The 26,670-nt window shown below is 32.8% G+C and overlaps 1 protein-coding gene across 2 annotated transcripts; it reads right to left on the bottom strand.

The window, feature by feature from the left end:
* Positions 1-5,000: 5,000 nt before the first annotated feature.
* LOC119638474 (esterase B1) lies at positions 5,001-19,691 on the bottom strand. Of its 2 annotated transcripts, none has more exons than XM_038035278.1 (5): positions 19,148-19,691; positions 9,745-10,057; positions 8,493-9,204; positions 8,251-8,426; positions 5,001-7,988 (listed from the first exon to the last, which is right to left on the bottom strand). In XM_038035278.1, the coding sequence occupies exons 1-5, from the start codon at positions 19,192-19,194 to the stop codon at positions 7,524-7,526; spliced, it is 1,713 nt and encodes a 570-aa protein (XP_037891206.1). In that variant the 5' UTR covers positions 19,195-19,691; the 3' UTR covers positions 5,001-7,523. The 2 variants fall into 2 exon arrangements, with proteins under 2 accessions (XP_037891206.1, XP_037891207.1); XM_038035279.1 differs by lacking the exon at positions 19,148-19,691 and adding an exon at positions 14,163-14,342.
* Positions 19,692-26,670: the final 6,979 nt, after the last annotated feature.

The raw sequence follows: 26,670 nt of genomic DNA, 5'->3' as shown, positions 1-26,670 counted from the left end.
TCCATATCTTCGGCTGCTTTGTGTGTCATTTATTTTGCGTTAATTAAAACTTCTTTATGTTTATCCGCTTCGTTGATTTTATAATAACACCGTTAAGCGATACTAGCGATACTAAAAACTCATTTTAATTTAAAGTTTAGATTAGATATCATAAGTAAGACGTTGACTTTCTCTAAACAACAAACAAAACAAATGCGAAAACAAGATCGATCGTCGTCTTGCTTTACTCTTTATTGTGGTTGCGGTGTCGTTTCTTTTTTTTATGTTTTTTTTTTTGTTTTCGTTTTTTCTATATAAAGAGAACAAAACAAAAAAAACGATCAGCTGCTTAGATACACAATCATCGCTGTTGATAGTTGCTTGCAACAGAATGTTATTAGCATGAACAATGCTGTTAACAGCTCCGTTAACCGTCATTCATAGCTGTTGATAGTTGCTTCCTTCGTTCGATGAGATACATGAGACTGTTGCTAACATGTACATTGCTTGCTATGTTCTTAACAGTTGCCAGTGTTAGAAATTGTCTTTGAAAGTTTTTCTTGCTTAGTAATTATTGGGTTATTGGAAAAGTTTCTATCGAATCGAAAAAAATTATTAAATAAATAAAAATAAATTCAAGCAAATTCACAAAATTTCTTAGTTAATCTAAAAAAATGCAAGAAACTTTCATTCACTGCTGATGTGAGGTATTATTCGGCCAAGGATTACACATTAATAGGTACGCTGGACTCCCTTTAAATAAAACTAGGTCAGCGCTTGGTTTTATGGTCTAGAGCGATTGAAGATTTGACGCTACAAAAAGGCTATAAGGAGCTTAATGAGACGTATATCCCAGTATCTAACAGTGTGTCACCTGTCTAAAGAAGAGACTTTTTCGAGATGGTTTTCGAAAATTGCTTGAAAGATAGGGCAAGGTCGTAGCTAAATATGAATGAATAAAATTTTAAAATTACAAAAAAAAAAAAAAAAAACCAGTCATTTAACAGAGCTGGTGAATCTATAGCAAGGTGTTTATATATGGTGATAATGAAGTTTGACGGTTCCATGGCAAGAATTGTTTTGGATTTGATTCAATAGCGTGTGCATGATAGATGAAAGAAAGGATGGAGTCCACGCGAAAAAAGTGTATTCAAGGTTAAATCCAACTAAAGACACATGTAATTATTTTGCGATCTATGGAAGCTGAAATTCTCTCGATCAACGTTTTGTGGAGCCAAACAAAGCTTTGCTTTATCACTAGAGTTCACTGTGTAAGTTAAACTTGAAGCTCGCTTGGCATGAGGCGTTTCGTTATAAGAGACGGTTTGTTTAACGACAATACCCTTATCGTGCCTCAATTCTATTTTTACACCCGCCGCCGAAGGGTGAGGGTATACCACAGTTATTGCTCCATTAGTGTTCGAACTACACAATGTTAGGTTTGCAATCGATTTAACTGTACTTGCGTTTATCCTTCCTTGGAAAAAGATTTAATTCTATGATGGAAGTTGGTCCATAGTATCTATTTAGCATAAGAATTAATCGTAGGAAGTTAGTATGGCTATTCTTCAGATCCCATCATAGATACGCTTGAAAGGAAAAGTAAACACTTTTATGTAGATGAAGTCTAAACAGGTGAAAAGTACTAAGATCTTGAAAAGAATAAGTTTCCTAAAGCTCAGATTTTTGGCAGCCGTCATATGATGACTTTCGTGAAAAGCGGTCCTTCACATGAAAATAATGGATAATTTTCGGTATACTGTTGGGAAATTAAATGACTTAAGGGAAGTGATGTAGAGTTGATCGTCGGCTTTTTATTATTTTCAATCTACATTGAGGTGGTCGTTATTGAAGCTTCGTTTTAATACGAACATAAGTCTATTTTTATACCTAAAAAAATATTGACTGAGGCGAGAATGAGACGCTTCGTATTAGGACACCACATTTTTGATTTTGCTGCGGTAGCTGTAATCCTAGCAAAACATTATGATATTGAAATCGTTCACAAAGATAGCGCTGTTGTTGTTATTTTTGATAAGAGCTTATCACTAGGTAATATGTTACATTTAAGCCTAGTAATAACTAGAGTAAGAAAATCAAAATATACACTATTCACCGACTCTGTGTATAGAAAATAATTGAAATTTCCAATAACTGTACTATAAATTGTTCTCCCATAGGCTCTATGATTACATTACATACCTTCTCTAGAAAAGAAAAAGAAGAAAAAAAATAAACTATAATTAAAAGAGTAAATAAATAAGGTTTACTCTTGATGTATTTGATTACATATTATCAGCTTGAATTATTATTTTTTCGATAATTGCATTAATTGAATGGATTAATAAAGAATAAATAAAATAATAAAATGTGTTGCCTCTGCTTTTAGACGAATTTTTTACACTCAACAGTCTAAAATATATTAGGTATCTTTTAGTTTAGTTTATGGCATTTTTGTAACTGCAATTGTGTTCTGCTGATCCTAGAAACATGTAACATTGATTGATGTGCAGTAGTTAGGCAAGAAGTCATCTGGCTTTTGTTAATTGTCCTTCAATAAATGATTGATGGCATTCAAACATTATTTGTGTTGATACAAAGCCTTAAAGAAAAAAAATGACTTCTTCTTAGAATTTTACTAATATTGTGAATTCTAGGGCGTTTGTGAGAAGACAATATTCTATTCTGTTGTATTCTTTAGGGATTTGGAGAATTCTGCTTAAATCAAAACACTCACAGAAGAATGGCAAATGGGTGAAGTAACTTTACAACTCCATGGCATACACATACGCAGAAGAATCGCAAATGGGTGAAGTAGCTTTACAACTCCATTTCATTATTATAAAGTGTCAGACCATCCAGGCTTGGGGGGATACGCATAGCTGCGGCAATTTAAATAAAGTTCAATTTGCATTCATTTTGAAAATCCCTCGCTTTCGTCTACCGACAGAAGGATTTTTACGACTGAAGTATTTTTCTTTCGATAGTAAGGAAATTGCTTACTTTATCGACAGCTGTAACCACTGCATTCATTATAGTAAACACATAATTTACAACTATCGCGTCTCGAGTCCACTCAGTATCGAGAACCATCTGCCCGCCACAAATCTTAGTTATTCCTTAATTGTTAAAACCATACTAATCTCAATCTTTCTTTATTAAGAACATTATATTTTTAAAGCATATTTTTTAGTGTCACTTTAAATGTGAAAAAGTTAACCTACCTTCCGATGAAAATAGATATAAAAGTTATCTACTAAATCTTCTTAAATACAATAAATAAAAATATTTCTTTTGAATTTTTGTTCAATAAAATTCTTTGAAATTTATTAAATTTCTTTATTAGATCCCAGGATTTAATATTACTTGTATTCAACATATGGGAATTTTTGTTTGAAAAAAAAGCAAAGAAAAACATATATAATAGTATCGGTGCATGCTAAACTTGGTAGGGTGAGCGTAAACTATAATTTGTAGACAAGTTTTGCAGTTAAGTTTATTTATTTATTCATTTTTTTTTTTTTTTTTTTATACCTACGCCACTTGTGGCGCAAGCATGTAATAAATTAGTGCGGATATATACAGCACTTGGCACGACTTGAGATCCAATCAACTTTCATTTTAACGATTGGTTCTAGAATCATTTTCAAAGCTTGTGATGTATTCTTGTCTGTCCATGTCACCTTCTATGCGTCTGTCCATGCACTCAAGTCGCAATTTCCGATATATTTTGAAGAAATTTGATGCTTCGCCAAGTCGTGGCGCACTATTAACTTAGTTTAAAATGGAAGAACTGCCTTCTTATACCCTACATCCGTTATTATAAAGAGTAACATTAAGTTTTGTGTATGCAACTTCCAAATTTATCTGAGATAGACCCGCTTTTTGTTATACTAATCGTTAAGTTTGTCTGTCCGTCTGTCCATGTAATCTTGTGTTCAAACTACAGGGTGCAATTTTTGAGATACTTTAATGAAATCTTGATCCAGAGGCGAACGCTATTGAAAATATTTCGAACCACTCTCCATGTTAAGCTTTATTTTGAAAAAAACATTCTTTGAATAATTAAGCGGTGTAGGGTATTAAAAGGTGGCATATGGCACACTATAGTTTTGTTACTTGTTTCTATTTCAGAATTTTATAAAAGAAAATTTATTCTTAAAAATAATTTTTTTTTTTTTTTGAAAACAATTTTTATATAAAAACGTTTTATTTAGTTATTCTGTAGTTATATGATTGAAATTCTACAAGAATTCTATAATGCAAGGAAGTAAACTGAGGACAATTTTTTTTATTTAATTGTTTTTTTCTTTTGTAATTTATTTACTAAAACATTTGTGGCTCTATATACGGGGTGGGCAGGTTATTTTTGTTACTTATGCTTGAATACATTCACATTAGAAAATATACGTATACATATATATATTTATACATATGTTTATTTTTTTATTTTTTCTTTTTGTATTCAAAAAATTTATATGATTTTCTGTCATATCTCAAAGGTACTTAATGTTTCTCTCATTTACCTACACTCATATGTACATATTTGACTGTAGGAGTAGGGTTTTTTTTTTATAAAATTAAGTGGAAGTTATATTTCAATTTGATTGATTTCTTCCTTTTTTAAATTTCTACATTTTTTTTCCTCTTTTTTCATATAAATAAGCTTAATATCTTCTAATTTATTTATTATGTATACAAAATTTTTGCATACAAATCAACTTGAAAAAATTTTTTTTTTTATATATTTATTTATTTTCAAATGTTCTTATAGTTTTTTCCTAACATGTTTGCTTAACAATTAAGAATTTTTATTTAATAATTTTAGTTGTTCTTTCTTTTTTTAACATTTAATTTATTTTAAATATGTTTAAAATATTTTTAGAAAAATTTATTTTCATTATAGTTATTAAGAGCAGACTTGCTTGCTTTATCTAAAAGGATATATCCATTTATTTTTATATAGTAAATAGCTTTTTAAGCCTTTTTGGCTTGATTTAGCATATTTTTAAAGCTTTTCAAGGTGTTATGTTCATTTAATTTACTCTATAAATTAATTTGTTTTTTTTTTTTTATCTTAAATCTAAATGGAACAAGAAGGAAAGAATACTTAACCATGCCTGTAACAGATAGTCTAGGAAAAGCAGAAAGTGATAGAGAAAGAATGATAATAAGTTGTAAACATTCGCTGTTATCCCGTGATCAATATTATTATACCCTACAACACTTATGTCACAAGGGTATTTAGTTATATGATACCAATCGCTTCGAAAACATCTTTTTAATCGATCTAAGCTAATCTGTCTGCCTCTCCTGCCTTCTTGTCCGTCTGTCCATTTGCCCAAATATCTGTTTGAACGCTTGTCCGTTAATTTTTATTTTCGATTCTTCATTTGTCTGTTTGTCCGTTTGACCGTCTACCCACCTATCTATGTAACCTTTTATTCAATCTACAGACCGCAATTTTTTATAAATTTTCATGAAATTTTCCATATTTTGACCTGAAGACAAGCTCTATTGAAAATGGGTTGAGTTGGATGACTTTTTCAATCACTCTTCATATAAAGGTTTATATTAAACAGTCGTTATGTGCATAACTATATTAAGCGAAGTAATGTAGAGTATATATATAATGGTGAGCCCCGGCCTATTAAAACGCCCTTTTACTGTTTTTCAACGAAAACAAACAGAGTCGATGTAAATCTTTCACTGAGCTTAGTAAGCTTAGACAAGTAAATGTTTTAACCTTAAGAGGAAACTCACCAAAATCTAGCTAACATTAGACCTGTAATTAAGTAAAGTAATTTGCACTCTTTCGTAACGGATGTTACACTGAAAACTATCTAGAACACTTTTCTTAATAAAGGCGTTAGTCTTATGATGGTAAGTACTTATCACTAAGCTGGTTTTCGCTAAGGCATAAGTAATTGCTTGAATGTTACAATTATAATAAAGTCCACCTATAAATAAAGGACTATTTAATCTTTATGCAAACGACCATTTTAAAAAATCCGAATGTAAGGAATTTTGCAGCTTTACCTTCATTCGCCTCAAACAAGTGTTACCTGGAAACTATTCAAAGCCTTTAGAACAGGTAGGCATTCAAATAATCTGAAATATGAAATGAGCGGATATTTTACTTTCAAACAGTCTAAAATTTTCAGGTCAGATAAGCATGCAGGTAAGCCGGATGCTTTCGCAAATCGCCGCATGATAATATCTCTGCCCTGCTTTAGAATGTCATAGGAAGACTCTTGACAAATCTTGAAGAACCGAGAAATTTTCCGATAAAGAGCACATTTTCAAGAAATGAGTCCATACATCAAAAGTTCTTATATCCCCATTCGTCTGTTTTTTTTTTTCTTTCTCATCACACCCCTCACCGCTCTACGAAAAATAAAGTTATATAAATATTTTGTCATAACGTCTACAACATCCAGAAGAATGCTTCAGGGACCCCTTGAAATATATACGTATTCTTGATCAATATCAAATCCTGAATCGATTTAACCATGTCCGTCCGTCGGTGTTGTGACTGTGGTAAACATTCTGGAGGCCATAAAATAAAGCTATCGTTTTCAATTCCGAAAGAAACATTGGAAGCTCTTGTACGCAAGTTGGTATCGAAAATAGATCAAATCGTTTGTAAGATGCGTTTACAGTTACACGTAAACTGAATAGGTGTCCCATTACTTGTATGCCACACCAGATAAAACTGTAAAAGCTTTTACAAATGATCCTGTAAAGAAATGAAAAGAGTCGGTTGCGCTCACCCAAGATTTATGTAAACTTTATGCTTTATTTAAAGGATCTGCGTAATTCAGGAAGCTCACATGACTCAATAAGTTCGCAAGATCACAAATACACGTCACTATTAACGAATATATATGATATTTAGTTAGTACACTAATTTTTAAAGTGAGTCAAAATTTCTTGACCATTGGTGCATAAGTTGTACTATTTCTTGATTCAAGGTTCGTACTACGTAAAAAGCATGAAGCTTCGCCTATAGTCATCCCACATCTACGCTTCATCCTTTGCGCTTATTGAGTGACGTGCTTTTCTTGATCAGCGTCAAATGCTGAGTTCATCTGAACATGTTTGTCCTTCCGTCTGCTAGTCTTTATAGGTTTGTGTGGATAATTATTCCCCTGATGGCAATAATTAAGACATCAATTAAAAGGTGAAGACAGTTCGGTTTTCAGAAGCGAAAAGATGAAATTTTTGCAGATCGAAGAATAAAATTTTATCGATATCATGTTAAGATAACGATGGTGGGCATAGGAGATTCGACCATAGTCGAATATAATTTTCTTTGGTATTTTTGTTTTGCTTACGTGGACGGTGTCCATAAAAAAGAAAGAACACAATCTAATAAACGAATTACGTTGGGTTCAAAAAACTAAACCTTTTTCTCAGGTGAAAATCCAGGCGGGGTTATTTCCTAAAATAGTTTACTTTGTTCAATTTAAGGGTATCTCTACCACAGATAGCTAGATACACACTTATACTAATTACATTTGTATACTTTTGATCCTTTGTAATCATAGCAACTGATTACTTGTGTAAAATCCTTCCCATACCAATAACTTATCCATATCAGGAACTTCTATAATTTTTAAGTCGTCGGCTATATTTAAACATTTCAGTTGATTTTTCTCTAACGAAGCCATTGTCACTGGCAGCCATAATTCATTTTCATCTTTCTCATAATTCGGATTGCTGGAGGCAGCAAATTGTGTCCACATACCGACTAAACGTTCGATACATTTATATTCTTTAGTGTGCTTTTTCAATTTACGTGCAACGGAATTGTAAAATATATACGAAAGATCATCGCCATGACAGGTGCCACGAACTTTTTTACCACAGCTAATAATACGTAAGTGATTAAAATGCTTCGAATCGAAATCAAAACGATATAGATAAGTGGGTGCCGAACTGGCATATTCCAAACGTGATAATACTGTACGATAGATGGGAAACCAAAAATACTCGTGAGATACCATCTAAAATGTAAGCAAGAACAAAAAAAAGAAAAATTTAAATAGAAAATTTAATTAGAATAACACCTCACTCAATAAGTTTGTAGGATGACTATTAACGGATCCAATTAGTACTGGCGACTGCATTATATCATCACACGAACTTAAGTTTAAGCTTAATAAGTTTGCAGGATAATTATTGATAAATTCAATTAATAGTCCCAATATAGGTTTGCCATCCTATGAACTTATTGAGTGATCGATTTATATGAAAGAACTTATGTACCAATAAATATTCATCCAAAGTTTCCAAACTGCTTTCCTTATCACCGTAATAGGTTGTCTTTAATTGATAACCATATTGTTGACATAATTCGCTATCTCTATCCAGATTTAGTTCCAAAGGCACGACATATCGACAATCACCCAATTCATTTAATAATTTTGGGTTGTTTTTTGTTTCTGAAATTGATTTTTTTTTTTTTTGTTTTGTAGAAGTTTTCTTTACTTTTTAACCCAATTATTTACCAGTGTATAGTAGTAAACCCTCATTAGATACTCCTCCTATTATCATTGGTATTGTGTTACCCCAAGCTGTGCGCATCATTTCTGTAGGTGGCTGAGGCACCACGCAGTGCTGTGTTAGGTAAGGCTCTATAACGGGTCCAAAGGAAAACCCTATGCGTTCTCGTTTCTCCTCATCGGTGCAGAGATCTTCATTGGCCTTAACTATCTCTGCTCCTTTGGCTTGTTTTAGGAATTCAAATACCGCAAGTTCATTATTATCTCCGGTATAACCGGCTGCTTTGGCTAAACGATAAGGCCAATTACGCTGAGGCGTAACAGCCCAAGGCGACAAAGCGCAACCTGACATACAAATAGCTTTGTGGAAGAGATTGCGAGTCTGTTCAGTTAACATCATATAATGAACGGAAGCAGCACCAGCGCTATCCCCAAATAATGTAATATTTTCCGAATCACCACCAAATCTTGAACAATTCGCTTTAATCCAACGTAAAGCCATAACTTGATCTTTAAGACCAGCATTACCGGGCACTTCTATGTCGTGATCTTGAAGGCTAAGGAAACCGAATGGCCCCACGCGATAGGTAATCGATACAACGACGACCTCTTCGCGTAACAGATAATCGGGACTGTACAGATCTCGAGTAGCTTCACCAAATTGAAAACCTCCGCCATAAATCCAAACCATAACCGGTAGAGGTTTATGTGGTTCCAGCTAAATAAAAATTGGAAAATAAATTGTGAGAATAATTGCAAAACAAATATAGTTATTCATATAAACATTTTTCAAAATAGGGCTTCACATGGAAAGTGGTCGAAAAGTGTCCAGGACTGAACTATTTCTAAAGGTGTATTTTGTTTCATCAAAGTATCTTCAAAAATTCCGACCTGATGACAAGCCCACTTCAACTCAGACGGTGCTTCAAAAGGCGGTTCACAAAGCGTGTTCGAACCACTCAGTAAAATAAAGCATGTTCCGAATCGTGTACCGAATTTCATCAAAATATTCTAACAATTTCGAGCTGTAAAATGAACATAAGACAACAAGACGGACAGGCGGACACAAGGACAGGCGGACGGACGGACAAGTTTAGTTCGATTCAGAAAGTGATTTTTTATAGATGGGTATAATAAAAAGTGTGTTAACCTCAAGTTCCTCTGCTTGTTGCATACATCGACACAAACCTAATATGCATTTGTATCAAGGTCGGTTCGGAATATAAAAAAAAAATGAAAGGACAAAAAGAACTCTTACATTTTTGGTGTAAACATTAAGATATAAGCAATCTTCAGAACCTTCAGTCATTTGAAAAACAAAATGCTTTTGCAAAGGTTTCGGTCCAACCGAAGTACAACTTCGTACTTCCGTCCATGTATCCGGCGGCAAAGGAGCCTTGTAGCGTAAGTCTCCCAAAGGTGGTTTAGCAAACGGTATACCTTCGAAACTGTAGTACGAATCACCGTAAATTGTTTTACGCTTCACACCCTTGATCGGTCCATAAGTCGTGCCGACAATGATTTTTTCACTGGTACGATAACGTCGTTGCTGTACCTTGAAATCAACCATTCTGGAAGAAGACGAAGAAAATGAGAAAATATTTCTTAACACTTAATTCCAGCGGCATAATTCTAGCATTCATAAATTAATTACGTTAATGAAAAGATAATGTCTCGTGCAAAGTGTATCTATACTAGAGTACTATGAAATGATTTCATCAATAGGAAATTTCTGAGATAATCTCAAATCAAATTCACAGAGATTCGATGATCAGTTCAAGTATAAATAAAAAAAAATAAAAAAATAGAACTTTGTATACAAAACTTGTGTTCTTATTATTAAGTCAATCTCGCAAGACACTCACGTTTATTATTGTCAGGCGAATGCAATCATTTACGCCTACATATAAAGCGAGGGAATGTTTTAATTTATAGTCCACGCGAGAAGATTAATTTACTTTTAATTAGAAATAGATTGATTAACTTTTGATGCTATGTTTATTTTCACTACCCTAATTAAGTCAATTAAGGCAAACATAGTAGCAAGGCGGATATGATTAATAACATAATAAAAACATAGCAGGTATCATCCAATTACTGGCCTAGGTATACAAAGAGAGAGAGAGAGACAGGGAGAGAGAGAAAATTTGCTGCTTTCTACGTCTAACTGATGAAATTAAAAATTTTAAACAAAAATAGAAAATATATTCATTATCTTAGTCAGACAAGAAACCCAGCACGCATACCCTTGACATGAAGAAGAAATGAGAAAAATTCTCGTTTCTTAATTAAAATTTTAATTTGAAATCATTACAAAATCTAATGAAAATCGTCATTTTGCCTTTACAGTCATTAAAAACTTTTTTTTTTGAAAGAAAATGAAACATGCCAAGCTATTAAAGCAGACTGTCCCACCTGTGGCCCCTCTCATTATGATTAAAAAATTTTTAATTCTAAAGAACTTTGACTTTTAAGAGGGATTCACACCTTTTTTTTTTTTTTGTCATTGAATTCAATTTTCTACATTAAGTTTCAAATGTTATGCCGAAGATCTGAAGAGCACTCAATTAGATTTCTAATGAAACGAATATAGTTTCTAGCTATGGGCATTACGAAAACCCACACATTCTTTGAAGTTTCAGGAAATTATTTTTATGATTAGTTAGAAGAGTTTATATATAGGTTGAAAGATTTTATTTTCCCTATTCAATAACCTACTCACTGGCACTACTTATGCTTAGCATATTCAATGAGCATTAATTTTTCTATAAATAGTGGGGATTGAAAACCACTATGTATTGAGATGCTTTGTGTAAATGGCAAACCGAGGAGACAATCGTTTTACTATAACCTCAACGAAAGGGTTTTGATATATTATTCTATAGTTTCAAATATGGCCCGATAATGCTTTAACGTTGGACAAATGGGGTTTTATGCTTATTTACGTTGGCGAATTTCATAAATTTTTAAAATTCTTCTCTTAACTTTATTTATTGTTATTTACAAATAATAATAATAATAAAAAATAATAATTAGACGCACTAATGATCATATAAATAAAAATTTGTAAATAGCAAAAGGATATTCCAAGCAGGAACGCTTAAGTCAAATGTGGTGCCTGGGGTCACTGCGAAAGTTGGCATTTATTTTGAGAATGATGAGATATCGTTCTATGAAAAGAGCAGCGATATTTTAGAGAAGTGTGGAACTAATTGCATCAATCTTGTTCAAAACTAAGCTGACGAACTATGTTGAACTTTGCCAAAAAAAGAAAAAGTTTTTTTTCATACTTTTGTCCAGAATTTTACACATCCAAGTCTGTTTTTTCGCGATTTTTTTTGTGCGATTTTTTTTTGTGCGTTTTCTCTTATGCGGTGTTGGATGTATTGCTAATTTTTTGACTTGCTTTAAAACATTTATCTCTCTCATCCGTCCGTGTGTCTATTGGAATTTTGCTTGTTGTTTGCCACGAATCGCACCCCTCCAGCTTGGGGTTGCTCTCATTGCCACCGCCACCGTTGGAATAGTATCGAGGTATAAGAACCTAGTACTTTCACGGATGTGCACCCTACTGAAGCATGATCGTTGTCTATGTATTATGGTTATGCAGGTCGTATTTTGATGAAATTTGGTACAGCGGCATTCATTGATCGAAGGACGCTATTGGAAATGTTTTGAATCGAGCCATTTTTTTGACTACTTTTCCCATACAGCCTTATTTTAAAATTCGTTATACGAGTAACTAGAGTACGTAGGTTATTTAACAGTGGGTCTTAGACTATTATGGTGCTTCCTACCTATCATACGCCGGTTGTTTGGTACAAGGATGTACCAGCGAATGTGTGCAACGCCCGATGAACTTGATATAACGTACCTTTTATTATACCGGCCGATATTACCGAATCACTTTTTGAGCTTGTCTATCTATCCGTGCGTCTTCTATTCTTGTCTTCAACCTACAGATCGTAATTTTCGAGAAATTGTTATGAAATTTGGTACATGAACATGTTTTGGCTTAAAAATGAAGTGGTGTAGGATCTTTAATAAGCGGCCTTGCCCAAGTATAAGGTTTCTATTTGTTTTATTAAAGAAATGTTTCATTTATTTATTTACGTGATGGAAGAGACCAAATTTTCAAAACACATTTTTGTGAAATTCGTAGCGCAAATATTTGCAAAATCAGCTCATATTCCAACTTGTATTATTTGAAAAACATAAATAATGACAAAAAAATAACAATTAATACGAAACAAATAAACAAATAATTTATAAAGAAATTAAGCAAATAAAACGCAACATATTCACCTAAGAACATTTACGCATATTTTTGTTTTTAAATAATGTTTTGAAAATTTGAAGTAATCAATATTAATATATGTGTACTTGCTTGCAGAAAATACATCAACTTTTATAAGGGCAGGGCAGGGAAGAGAAAACACCTGATAAAGCTTTTCTGCATAAGCACATTTTGCTTTATGGACTAAACGATACATAAATGAATGAAAAAAGCTTTCACTTTATTTTCTTTTATTCTGCAAAGCCCACATTTTTTTTTTTTTGTTTTTATTTATTTACTGTTACTTGCTTCAAGGACTTTTACTACGCGAAGGAAGATAGCGATACGAAAACATAAACAATACCGAAGAGAGCTTTAAATAATAGAGAATAAATATAAGATGCCCATCATCTACGCTTAAACGAACCAAATAATGTGTAAACTTTTATTAGGATTTATGATAAATTGTTGGATAGAGGATAGGGGCAACTTATTGCATAACATGCTAGTGTCTTGCTTCACACAATAGATGAAAAGGTTTTGGAATTATGAAAATACATACGGACATGCGGACGGATGGACATCACGAAATATATTGTTGATATACAGTTCTTCGGTGTTGCGGTGCACCCCTAAGATTTTACTCAATAAGTCTCCGATCTAATACATATATGGAAACACTGCTGACTGACCCATTTGACTTTTGGATAGTCCCAATATTGACCCCATACGTGTAAAAACTTGGTGATTCTGCCAGTTACTTAGTGCCACTGCAACAACTTAACTCGTGACCTTGTAGTCGAAACCGTGTGTCAGAACGGAGAATAATACAGTGAAGTGATAAGTGTTACAGCTGGGGAAACAAAAGTGCTAAAGCCCATGATAGAGCAATTGCGGAATTGAACTGTAGTTTACATGAATAAGTATGGGATAAAAGAAATGTGTATTTGTTACTTTTAACTCCAAAAAAGTTCAATATTTTTTAGATCTCTAACCATTAAGCTTACAATGCTAACAATTAAACTTGATAATGGAAGATCTTTACTTTTGTTTAGTTTGGTTATAAAAGAGAATAAAACAATGTCTTAATTTATTCCTTCCTCCAAATTAGTCCCTTACGTACGTAATGTCCCTTACGTATGCAATGTACGTAATACTTACGTGAGAGTTTCATTTTTCTTTCTTTTTTTTTTTTTAATTCTAAGTCAATTGCTTATAAATGAAGTAATCATTGGCTACTTACAGAAAATCGTCTGTCATATTTTATATGGAAAAGAAAATCTATTAATTTTATCGTGCCGTTTGCAACACGTAGAAGTGTATATAGTAGAGGTCACGTAAAGTACATCTAATCTTACTGTTGCTAACTTATTTGAGATTTCATTAGTGCTACTACTCACCAAGCTTCTTATGTATTTTGGGTCAAGTTACAATGATGACTCAAGTGAATTGCCATCTTAACAAAATCCCCAGAACATCGACGAATTTACCGTTTGTACTTCCGGACATTCTAAATACGGAAGTATCATATACAACTTTTAAAAAGCCTTTCGACTTTGCTAATAAGAAGAAAATAAAAAACTTATTTTCTTCGATTATCGAAAAGATTCAGAACCAAGATATTTAATAGTCCTTTATCACCCGCCACTTCACAAAGAGGGACCACCTAAAGGCACAAAATAGACCGCACAAAAAGAATGTTTATCCTAATATATATATTCTTCGATTTGCGACATCAAGACAAATGATTTAAAGTTCCTATCAAGTGTATATGTTCTTGCTGATCGTAAAGTTTATTGTCGATTTGATTTTGAGTGTCCGCCCGTCTGTCCATTTATTCGTTTGCAGAGTGCTGTTTAGATGAAAACATCGAATAAGTTTGAGGATGGGCATGATTCGGCACCAAGCGCTCCCCTAGTATCAAAAAAAAAAAAACTAGAAATGGCCAAGTCAAAGTGCTAATGGAAATGTTTACTTAAACGCGAAGCTTAACCCGGTCCACCTACCTTGATGTGTATAATAAAAAAAAAACAACTTCACCTCACCACTTATGGTTGAAAATGTATCGACATGCTAGTGAGAAGTTCAGTTTAATCAAATTACAGAAAATACATATACGCGATATGAAGTGTGTTAGAAATTCGCCTTAGAGGACTTGAAGCTCTCATGCTTGCTGATTATATGATAATTTAGATGGTGACTGCCAAAAGATTCGGCCTAAGTTAAATGTATGTAATCTCCGTGTTCTTGTGTTTTTTTGTTTTTCAATTTTTCTTTTCAATTTTTGCTTTTCATTCTGCCCACACTAATAAAATATATACTGTGACATAAGGTATTTGTATGTACGTTTAGATAATGAATTTTTATTATTGTGTCTGTCTCTTGGTTGATTGCCTATAAGCATTAAATATAAAAATATATTAGTTTGGTAAGAAAGAAATTTCAGCGTATAGCTCTCTGTCTCTCTCTCGCTCTTGTAGAGCAATGAAAAATCCATAAAAATAAAAGAAATTCAAAATTTTTAAATAAAGTAAAATTAGATAAAGTAAAACAAATAAATAAATAAATGAATGAAAGAAAAGAAAAAATGTAATGAAAAAGAAAGCATAAAAAAAAGCAAAATATCGGATGAAGCCGGTTCCATCAAACCTATACTTTTCAACTCATGTTTCAATTTCAACTCCGATTTAAATTTCAGCGAGGTGAACACATTCAGACGTGAGAACACATTTTTGGACAACTTGAATGCTTACATCTAGCTGACTAAGAGTATAGGGTAAATAAAAAAAAAACAAAAAAAAAAAGAAGCACTAAATAGTTGATAAAAAAAGCAATAGTCACGGAATAGATACGTAATTATTGATACACAAACATGGATATAAAGTAATGATTTATCATTAATGGCTAAGAGTTTTATTAGCGAGCAAAGATTAACTGATAAGATTAACTTGATTAGCAAATAAATGTGTAGAACATCACGCACAAAGAATACATAACACTATTAACAAAAGATAAATACGTTATTCATCAGTTATCGGTAATGGCCATTAAAACTGGAGTGTTTACCAAAAGCAACTCTGAAGCATTACAATGAATGCAAAGATAATTGTGTACACAAGCAGCCAAAATTAAGCGCCAATACAGTTAAGTTAAACATAGGTTCAAATTACAATAAGTACAAGGGACCAAAAAATTACATTTATTACAATTGAAACAAAGTTAAAGTTAGTTATGGGAATAGATAAAGTAAGCAGCAGCGAATAAATAAAATTGATTACAACAAATATGAAGCTCATCGAAGGCTTAATGGCAAGGAATAAGCAGCAACGCAGATAAGTTCAATAAAGACATGAACCTTATGTCAAAATAAAAAAAAAAAAATGCAATACTTAGTACACATAGGTAAATTATATATATAAACCCCTCAGTCCATTTAGCTTCCCAATCCAACCATATCTACGTAAGTAAGCAAATATAATTCTAAATTGAAGAAGTCTTAGCTCCACGAAACTAACCTCTTTACTATAAAGCGAAACGCTTCGCCTGCAAGTCCATTCTATGAAAATGTGTTATATCTGCAAGGTAAGTGGCAACATGCTCCAAAAAGTATTCATGAATAGTAGGTAAGCTATTCAGATGATGCGAAAAATCTATTTGCAGGCGTTTTACCCAAAATGAAGTTCTGACATTAGAGACTTTCCCTAACCTATATACCTGACTTGATATTTGTTAATCTTTTGGCGAAATTTTAACAATTTAAAAATTTCCAAGATCTTTCCCAAAGCTAGACGCATGTTGAAAGCCAGGATAAATAAATGATAAAAAGCTTCGACTAAGGCGAAGAATTGTTAAGTTAGTTTTTGAGATCACTACTTATAGAGTGATGTTCTTAATCGTTTTAAGCCATTGGTTATTATTTTGCGTACACAAGTCTATGTACATATTACTTCTTATCACTGTGTGCGCTCGTCGGTACACGTAGACACATTACGTTTGATTTGATTATTAAAAATGTAATTAGATTTCCTATTTATAATACACATGGTACATGATATCACTTATTTACAGAATGTGTCATTTAATGCTCAAATATATAACCGGCACTAAAAGCGTTGTCGTCAAATTACAAAATGAAAAAAAAAAAACAACTTTAAGAAATAAGACCTAATAAATATCAATAATTCTTCGTAAAAAAAGTAACTGGAAATATTTTTATCTTTTTTTTTTCAGTATTTTTTTGCTTCTTATTATTTATTAATAAATATTACACATGATCATGCACTAATGATAAATGAGAAATGCTTTTGAAAATGCACGTTTTTTGTAAAGTTGATCATATTTTATAAACAACAAAGAGATAACACTAGTAGCTTACACTAATTTTAGAAAGAAAATAAAAATAAGTAAGGAATACATTTATGCGTTTTTAGATGTACGTTCTATATCCATTGTCTAAATGGTTGCAAAGATTTTTTTATTTATTTATTTTTATTTTTTTTTTTTTTTGTCAAATAAAAGCCACGACAAGTAAAATCGCTTTACTAAGTCACGGCCCGCCATTAAATACCCTATGTCACTTTACATTTATTAATACAACTACGTTTTATTAAAAAAATAAAGCGCTATGTGGGAAGTAGTCGAAAAAGTGGTCCGATCTAAACCATTTTCCATAGCTTTTGCTGTTGGACCGAAACACTTCAGTATACCATATTTAATCAAGTTATTTCAAAATGATGGACAGATTGAATAAAACTGAAATGATGGACAGACACACAGATAGTTAGACAAGCTTAGACAGCTTCAGATAGTGATTCTGATGATAAAAGGTAGGTCTGTCCTAAGTCCTTCTGTGTGTTGCATATATCCGCACAAACTCAATATGCTCTAGTTCAATAAGTGGTGTACGGTATAAATACTTTTACAAATTTTCAATCGGTGTCTGCCACCTCAGTGTAATGAGTCTTAAATTGTTCTTTCAATTTATTAATTTTTCACAATCCTTTTTTTTCTGCTAATTGGGTATAAATAAGTTCGTGTCGCCAACTTTCTAGGGCAGTTTTGCTTCATTAAAATTTACGAACGAAAGACACGGTTTGTCATGTGAATTTTGGGCCTTGAACAGACGGACATGGGTGAATCAATCGAGAGTTTTGCTTCTGCATAGACTGCATATCCTCCTTACACGCATTGACTGGTGAAACTATCCTTCTTGGGCAGATAATGAATATTCGTTTTAAGATAATGTCTATAAACCGTTAGCATAAAAGTAGTTGCATTTTGTCTTTAAAATTTCAAATAGTCACTGATACATGTTTGATTTAAGCTTGATACTGTAGCCATGTCTGTTTTAAGTGACAAGATTACAAAAGCAATTGGATGAGAATTTTTTTGAATTTTTTTCCTTTTTTTATACCCTACGTCACTTGTCGTGCAACGGTATATTAAGTTTATGCTGACGTGCATAACATCCATAACTGAGTTAGACTCATTTTTCAATGAGCGATTCATAATCACTTTCTTAATCACTTTCTGAATCGGTTTAAGCTTCTCTGTACGTCCGTTCTTCTTACAGGTCGTATTTTTTAAGATATTTTGATGAAATTTGGTACACGGGTCGGACCACTCTCATCGATTGGGAATCATTTTCTAAGCTTTTCTCTCTATCTGCCCATTTGAGATATTCTGAGGAAATCTGTATTTTGACTGAAGCACAAACTCGATTGAAAATGATTCGGATCGCAAACTTTATCGATCACTTCTCATATAAAGCTAGATTTCGAAAAATATAAGAATATCTGTGCTTGTGGGCTGTAGCCCACTATGGTATTTTTCCTTGTTTTTTTTTTTAAATGGGGTTTCAAAATGTTCATAGCATAATCCGTCTAAATCACTCTAGAATAAGTGTTTAAAGAAAATAAAAGTTTCACTTTTAACAGTTGGATTGAAGCGAGCTTCAATAGCAAACGAAAGACATACGAACGGACGGACAGACAAAAGTGATTTAACAGAGTTAGAGCATTAAAAGTTTATAAACGTGGACAAGAAAGATCGGCAATGAAGTAATTAGGTCTATAGACGTACGAACAGACAAATATCTAAGCAAAATAAAATCTGACAAACCCACAGAGAGAGAGAGAGAGAGAAAGAAAAAGATCAGCTTAACTAAATCGTCTTCGAAACTTGTAGTAATCAAGTGTATATTCCTTTGAAAAACTCTCTGGAGGTTACAAATGAGATGACAAATCCGAGGTATTCCTATAGTACACTAGTGGGTGTAAGAATAAAGAACATTCTTGTTTATTACACATATATAGATTGACATATGTAGAATGAGAAATGTTTTCTTTCAATTTTTATAATTTTATGCACACACTTTCGCACTTACTTTAAACCCAATTTGATTTGGTCGATGGTAGGCATAGTCGAACTCATGTTGTTATCGAATAAATTTGAAAAAATTGTTCTATGTTTTGTTTAATAGAAACGAAAAAGTTCGTTTTTTTTTTCGCTCGCTATTTAGTATTTAAGATCCTTTTTAGTTATATATTATTTATTTATTTATTTTTTTTTTTTTATAGAGAAAAAACTTTGAGATGGCATTGAGTTTTAATCAACACATACGCGTTTACGGTGAGGGAAACGAAAGTGCAGGATATGAAATGAGCTTTTATTCTGCGTGCAGATATATGTGCATATAATTGTTGTTATTGTTAGCTTGAAATCATCTGCTTTAGCCTTGAAATATCCTTAAGTAATCATATGTGCTCTTGAAAAACCAAAAGCATCTACAAAAAATTGTTTATTTAAAGCATTTGTGCTGTTCGTTATCACATAAATTCAAGCTTTTGGGTATCTTTGGTTTTTATATTTTAAATTTAATAACTCTGGTTAAGTTTTTTTTTTTTTGTTTTGTTTCTATGCTTTAATTATAATAATAATAAGGTAATTTTTTTATTATATATAAGTTTTTTATTTTTTATTTTTAAATTAATTTTAAATTCACACACACTGGCCTTTTCCTGAAGGCAACTCATCACCAACTGTCTAACGCGCTAAATGCAAGTAGTCATTGCTCTATCTATCTATCTATCTATCTATCAAACCACGCACACTTGCTCTGTGCGAGATTTACATTCACATATTGCAAAAGTTCCCTACCAGTAGAAAGCTTTTTAGTATTCATTGATGGTTTCGCGCAAAATGTTTTCATCTGTTTCTTCTTCTTGATGTTCTCGTATTTATTGTTGATGTTACCTACCTCCAATATGTATATATACATAGGTATAATATGTTTATGCTCATATTTATATACATAATTGGATTATTGTAGCGGCAATCTCAAAGTTACTTTTCTAAGTAAAGTTAATTACTTCATAAATTAATTAAAACATCTTCATATCATTCTTATATTCTATTATAAATAACTTCATTTAACTATGAAAACTAAGGGGAATAATAATAATAATAAATATAAAATACCTTAACTTACGCTCATCTTTAAGGAAGCGTTGTGAAAATTTCAACTTAACATGTTGAATACGCTCTCATTCCGCTTTCATTACATTAATCTAGAAAGGAAAAGGGAATTGAAGCTAAGTCTTAGTATTATTTGGATGAGTAGATCGTTTAGGTGAAGTCCCCTGAAGGCACCAATGAGGCTTACGGCGGGGTGGCATTGGTGTAAGTGGTATTTGAAAGCGGAAATACCTGAAACGGCCAAAACCAGCACTGCCTGTAGATTTTTGCAAAGGCGAGCTGGACGATTAAGGAACGAATTAGAAAAGCAGTGTGACGGCGGATAATCTCAGAAGAACCTGCGAGTGTGAACGTTCCATAAGTCGAGTATTCGAATTCGTTTTTTCCTTTTATATTTAATATGATCAATCGTTTAGAAAGTGCCTTCTGCTCGTGGAATACGGAAGTGGTCAGAAAGAAGTTGGGCAAGAGATCGGTGAACAAGTCTCTTCTCTTCTCTTGATGTGACCTCACTTATCTATGTAGAGGCAGAGGGCAGTCAACGTTATGCCGCTGAAGAGAGTATTGGACGCGCTCTCGTCAACCATAACCATTTGAAGTTTTCAGTACACGCGAGCAGTAGTTAGAGAAGTTCTGTCCACTGTGCGTCTCTGGGTAAAACCGTCTTGGCACTGCAATGTTAAAGGTAGTTTCGCCAAATATTGGAGCTGCATTTCCATGAATCGATTGATTTGATAAAAAAATATTGAAATTTTAAGCGTTTTTCCGAAATCCATAGATCAGATAGTTTGCTAAACTGATCTATGAACATGTTTTACGTTTATGAGTACAATATATTTCAAATTTCCTGAGCTATTTTTGCGTTTTCGAGAAAGGTTAAATACAATGACGGACGGACAGACATAGTGAAGCTAGTTTCAACAAACTTGATGCGATCTGTAGCATGCATATCTGATGAGCTGATAAAGGAAACGGCCATCCTGGTGTACATTGATAAAGCAAATGTTAAGTAGCCTAAAAAACCATTGTCCCTAACAACGGAGAGAGCACTGTTTGATCGTATATCGGTCTGGTTGTTTGCATATGCACTAGATTTTTCCAATTATCGATCTTATGATTATCTGAACAATCTAATTTTTTTCATAGAATTCTTAGATATTTCAATGAAAAATTTGCGATGGATTACTGTAAGTTTGCGATTTCCAGAGGTCTAGGCACGATAGCTAGATCACAGTTTTACATGACAAATAATCTCAGCAAAATGTATTAGTTCAAGCATTTGGTTTTTGTTGCTCCTCTGCTGCTGTAGTTTCTATTTGAAACCAGAAGCCTTGCGCAAACATTTGGGTTAAAATTCTTGGGAGATAATCAAAATTCGAGGTCGGGATCTCAAATCTTAAGTACGGTAAACTTTTCTTTAGTTGTAGCTATAGCGGGTGCTTAGTCGGTAAAGGCATAATATCGGTTTCTTTTTTTCTCTTTCCTTTCTCCTTTTTCTTTGTCACCCTGTTATTCGAATAGATGACATGCCCTGATTGTTCGGTCATATTAAAAAAAGGGGAAAATAATTGATTCCATAGCGAGTATGTAAGAGCATGGCTTGGCAATTTTTGCTTCTTCTAGAAGTTATCTATCTGTATGGTTTCGTTGATCAACTAGAAATTCTATCTAAACTCAGTTGTAAATTAAAGGTGTTAGGGGCAAATGACCATAAGAGTGATTCATTTACTGTCAGTATATATATCGTGGTGTGCACTTGTCAACAAAGACTTAGATTAAACAGTCGTATATGCCCATTCGTCTCATTCTGACTAGGAGGGCATTCCTAGGCTGATATAACAAAATTTTTGTTACTCGTAGAAAAATTCATTTTTTGAAAAAGTCATTTAAGCTCTTTTGAGCAAAGTTAAAAAAAAAACTGTTTAGCTTCTTATGTATGTTTTAAGATATATACTTCTTTTTTTTTTTTTTTTTTTTTGTTTATATCTATTTCTATTGCTAAGATATTTGAGTTTAACTATTTATTATGCGTATCTTTACGTAGGCTCTTTATGTAAATCTCAAATGTGTTTTTCTCAATTATTATGCAAGAAAACAAAAAAAAAAAAAATCAACAACATTTCAAGAAAAACCACTTGTTCTACACAACTTGTACGTATATTTTTTTTTAATTCTAAATATATCCTCAACGCCAAACACTCGCCATAATGTATCTTTTACGATTTTTTGTTTCTTTTTTTAATTTTTGTTTTTGAAAAATTCTACAAATTCATTATAATAGCATCTTGGCGAAGGCATATTTAACCCAATTTTTAGTTGAGAATAATAATCAAAACAAAATGCATAAGAAAAGCGAATATGCATATGTATACATAAACCATAAATATAAACCAGCTGACTTTATAAAAGCTTTGACTAACTGTCTGCACAATCTAAATCTCATGTAATATTATTGTTTTCAGAGAATAAAGCTTTTTTGTTTTGAATTTCATAGAAAGAGCGAAAGAAATAAAAAAAAAAAAAGAGTTTTTTTAACTTCAAAAAGTTTAGAATTAAATCAAAAAGGAAGAAAAAACATTTTTTTTTTTTTTCATTTTAAAATTCATTCTTAAAACGGTTTTGATGTCTTCAGTTTACAGATAGCACACTAGGCAATGGAATAGAAATTTTAGATATACTAATGTGTCCAACAGAAAAAAGACCAGAATAATTACTATTCCAAGGCTATTTTGTTGCCATGAATGTAATCCTCAAACTTAGATAAGCTTCCTTATTAACAACTTTGCCGGGCGGAAGAAATTCATAGTATGCAGGACCACGATAATCGTAGAAAACTGTCAACATTACCTTGATTTTTGAACGAATTTGACGCAGTTTTTTTTCGATCTTTGATCATCTCATATGCCCACATCTAGGTCTCCTCTCATTTCATTTCGGAAATAAAATTTAATGCAACTTGTTGCACAAGAAACTCACTTATTTTACAAATCGGTCTGTCTGACACTCTGAAAATTAAAAAAAGAATATTTCTCATATTCGATATGGATCTCGTTCTTTTTACGCATGAACAATTGCAAAAAAGATTAGTTTTGCACCGGTTTTCCCGTAATCACGAGAAGCTGTTATTCTAACCGCCAACGATTTAAACTCATGTTAAAGTTTTTATTACTGCTGTCCGAAGATTATATTAAAATGCAAAATAACTTTTCTCAAGAAGGTTCCATAAAGTTTTTATTTTTCTTTAATAAGGCCTATCGTTCAGGGTACATTGTCTATTCGTTCAACGCGTTCAAAGAATTAGAAGATCGTATTGCAAACTTTAACAAAAAGAAATTAATAATTTAACATTTAAAATATATATACTATTGCAAAATGAAATGAGATGACACCTGGATTGACACATATGATCTGAAAACAAGCGATTAATCGAGTAAATATCGTGCAAAAGTTGAGCCAAAACCAAAAATATTGCGCCAAATTGATTAAAAATCAAGGTGATGTTGTGCACGATGAATGAATTTAAGGGTTACTTTGAATAGATTTGGAATAATAGGCAGATTTACAAAAGAAAAAATTGAGTTGGTCTTCTTTTGTTTTGGACAAAGTAGAATAGTAGCAGAGAGCGCTATCTAAAAAAAAAGGAAAACTATCTGTTAACCAAGGTTATTGTTCTAGAGAACAACTTGGGTGCTAATTTTATAGACAATAGGGCCAGCAAACTTTCCTTAAACCAATTGCAACAATTCGCCGCTGCTTCGATAATGCCAAAATAAGACAAAGCATGCGAATGGTCTGCCGATAACGGTACATACGGCATGCACAAATTATATGTGTTCTGCCTCGAATCCAAAAATGTTCTTCTCATGTACCGAAAACGGTACACAAAGCTAAGATATGCTTATGACACTATTTGAGACGTGGATCGATAGTAGTAGATGTCCGTTTGCTCTTATAAACTTAAAAAAATATATATTCAAAATTATTAAATTTGTCATCATGCACCGACAAGGTATGTTAATGACTTTGCTTGAGAGGTATACCGATGACGGGAGACGCATGGCATGGAAAAATGTATTATTTCTCTCATAAACACAAACGCGTCTTAAATTTTTTAACGTGTATCGAATATGGTTCACAGCGTTGGCATTGAAATGGCAACTATCCATAAGTAGCTTGACATAGAACTTAATATCATAACCTAAACTAGTTTATCGCATACGGTACTTGCTACTCTTCATTGTCTGTTCGGCTCTTTGGCTATGCATGTAGTTATCTCTTTTTAATACCTCTGAGGAATCTGCTACTCAGTTTGATTGTTTATCTGCGCGTTCGCATTAGTCTCTTTTTCTTTCCTTTCTTCAATGCGGATAAGAATTTGATTAGAATTCTTATTATTGTGATCATTATATTATTGCTTTGACTTTGACAAACAAAGCATGGAATAAAATAATTTTTGAAGACATTTGGTCTGAACAGTAAACAACATTTCGTTCAACAGCAGCTTGAAGACAGAGATAAGAAATATCCAAAAAAAAATTTTTTTTTTACTTATAAGCAGATATTTGGAAATCCATTTGTATAATTAGACCATATTTTGTAAACCAAAATTGTGTTGCTTAGGATTTCTAGTAAATGATGTGTGCGAGCAAAAAAAAAAGCAAATTACTCGTTGCACATATTTTTCAACATCATATATACCTTTAGTCCAAATTTTATCAACGTTAGCGCATCAGAGCTTATTTTTAATACGAAGAAAATGTCTTCAGATACCTTAAAGCCGGTTGTGAAGATCAAAGTCGTCTGTATGTGAGGCAAAGGAATCTGTGTGGAATTAAAACAGACGGAAGCTTATTTTAAGACTAGAAAGAGTTGTTTTTTCAGAGGAAACAGATAAAGTTCGATGAATGTAGAAAGGCTCAGAAAGTCTGCAAGGCTCGAGTATTTCCATTAACGAGAAGACATCATAGGTTCTTCAGTTTTGCAGAAGATTCTGCAAGAGCTTAGGGTATTGAATTTTATTAAAGAATATCAAGACATTGACGACTGCACCTCCAGCGGGCATGAAATTCTTTTTTTTTTTATGAATACCTCTTTTGGTTAGGATGCGTTTGAAAAGCGACCTTGCGCACATTTCTTTCCTAGTTGTTCATGTATTCGTGAGACTCTCTTTCAAGGCCACTTTGCGGAAATAAAGCTATTTTTCATCCATGCATGCATCTTTTCGTCTCCCCGTTCTTTTATCGCTTTGTTCAGTCGCCTATTCGCCTTATTCGTTTGTCTATTCCCCATCCGTGACCGCACAAATAATCTAACGGTTAGGTAGACAAATGGATTAGCGAATTTGGAAGGAAGTAGTTGATTGGATGAATTAACAGTCATCCTCGAAACACTTGATTACTCTTTTGTCTACTTATACCTCTTTATACCTAGTCATGCTTCTGCCAATTTATGTATTTACATTCGTACTTTTCAAATTCTGTTTATGGAAAAAATTTTGCATTTATCCGTGCGTTCGTCTATTTACCCATACATCTAGTTAGTTACTCATTCGTTTAGACGTCTATCTAAACGTTCATCAATATCAATATATCCACCAATATATTCATATCCTTCCATTTGCTTGCCTATCTATTTCTCAATCGTTCGTTCATCTGTTATTTCAACTGAATGCTTATCTATTCTTTCGTTTATCCGTCCCTGCAATTATTCAACAGTTTATTCGTTTATCTACGCGTCTGTGCGCCTGTCTATTCATCAATTCTTTCGTTTATTCCTCCGACCATCTATCCATCAACCCACTTGTTTACGCACTCGTCAGTACATCTACCCAACAATGCATTTGTTTGTATTCGTATCTCCGTCTGTACATCAATCCATTGAGTCTATACAACATTGCATTCGTTCGACCGTCTGCCCATCAATCCATTTGTTTATGCATTCGTCCGACCGTTTATCCGTCAATCCTTTGCTGTTGTGTGTTCGCCCATCCGTCTACACATCCATCGATTTGATTTTGTATTCGTTCATCCGTCTATCCATCCATGCATTTTGTTATGTATCCGTTCCTCCGTCTATCTATAAATCCATTCCTTTGTGCGTCCTTACGATCCTCTACCCTTCATTCCACTTGTTTATGTAATCTTCCGTTGTTCTATCCATCAGTGACTTCATTTGTTCATTTGTCCGTCTATCTATCCGTAAATCCTTTAGTTTGTTTATTCGTTCGAACGCTTATCCATGAACCTATTTGTTTCCGTATTCTTCCGTCCGCCTATCTATCAATCCATTCCTTAATGCATTTGCCGATTCCTCCGTCTAATTTTTCTTTCATCTGTTGGCTAAAACTTTCTTTATTCATTTGCATTTTTTTTTTTTTTACATTCCCTTATTCATCTGCCTATCTATCTGTCTATCTATTTGTCTTTCTTTTCT

The sequence above is a fragment of the Glossina fuscipes genome, unplaced genomic scaffold (genome assembly GCF_014805625.2).
Source record: "Glossina fuscipes isolate IAEA_lab_2018 unplaced genomic scaffold, Yale_Gfus_2 90, whole genome shotgun sequence".
NCBI lineage: Eukaryota > Metazoa > Arthropoda > Insecta > Diptera > Glossinidae > Glossina > Glossina fuscipes.
This window is presented reverse-complemented; position numbering and strand designations above follow the sequence as displayed.

Excerpts from the sequence above, each read along its gene's own strand:
- LOC119638474 (XM_038035278.1), bottom strand. The coding sequence starts at position 19,194 with ATGAGTTCGACTATGCCTACCATCGACCAAATCAAATTGGGTTTAAA. Across the intron at positions 10,058-19,147 it reads CAAATCAAATTGGGTTTAAA|AATGGTTGATTTCAAGGTAC; the intron begins GTAAGTGCGAAA and ends GTCTTCTTCCAG. Across the intron at positions 8,427-8,492 it reads GGGTTTACTACTATACACTG|AAACAAAAAACAACCCAAAA; the intron begins GTAAATAATTGG and ends AATCAATTTCAG.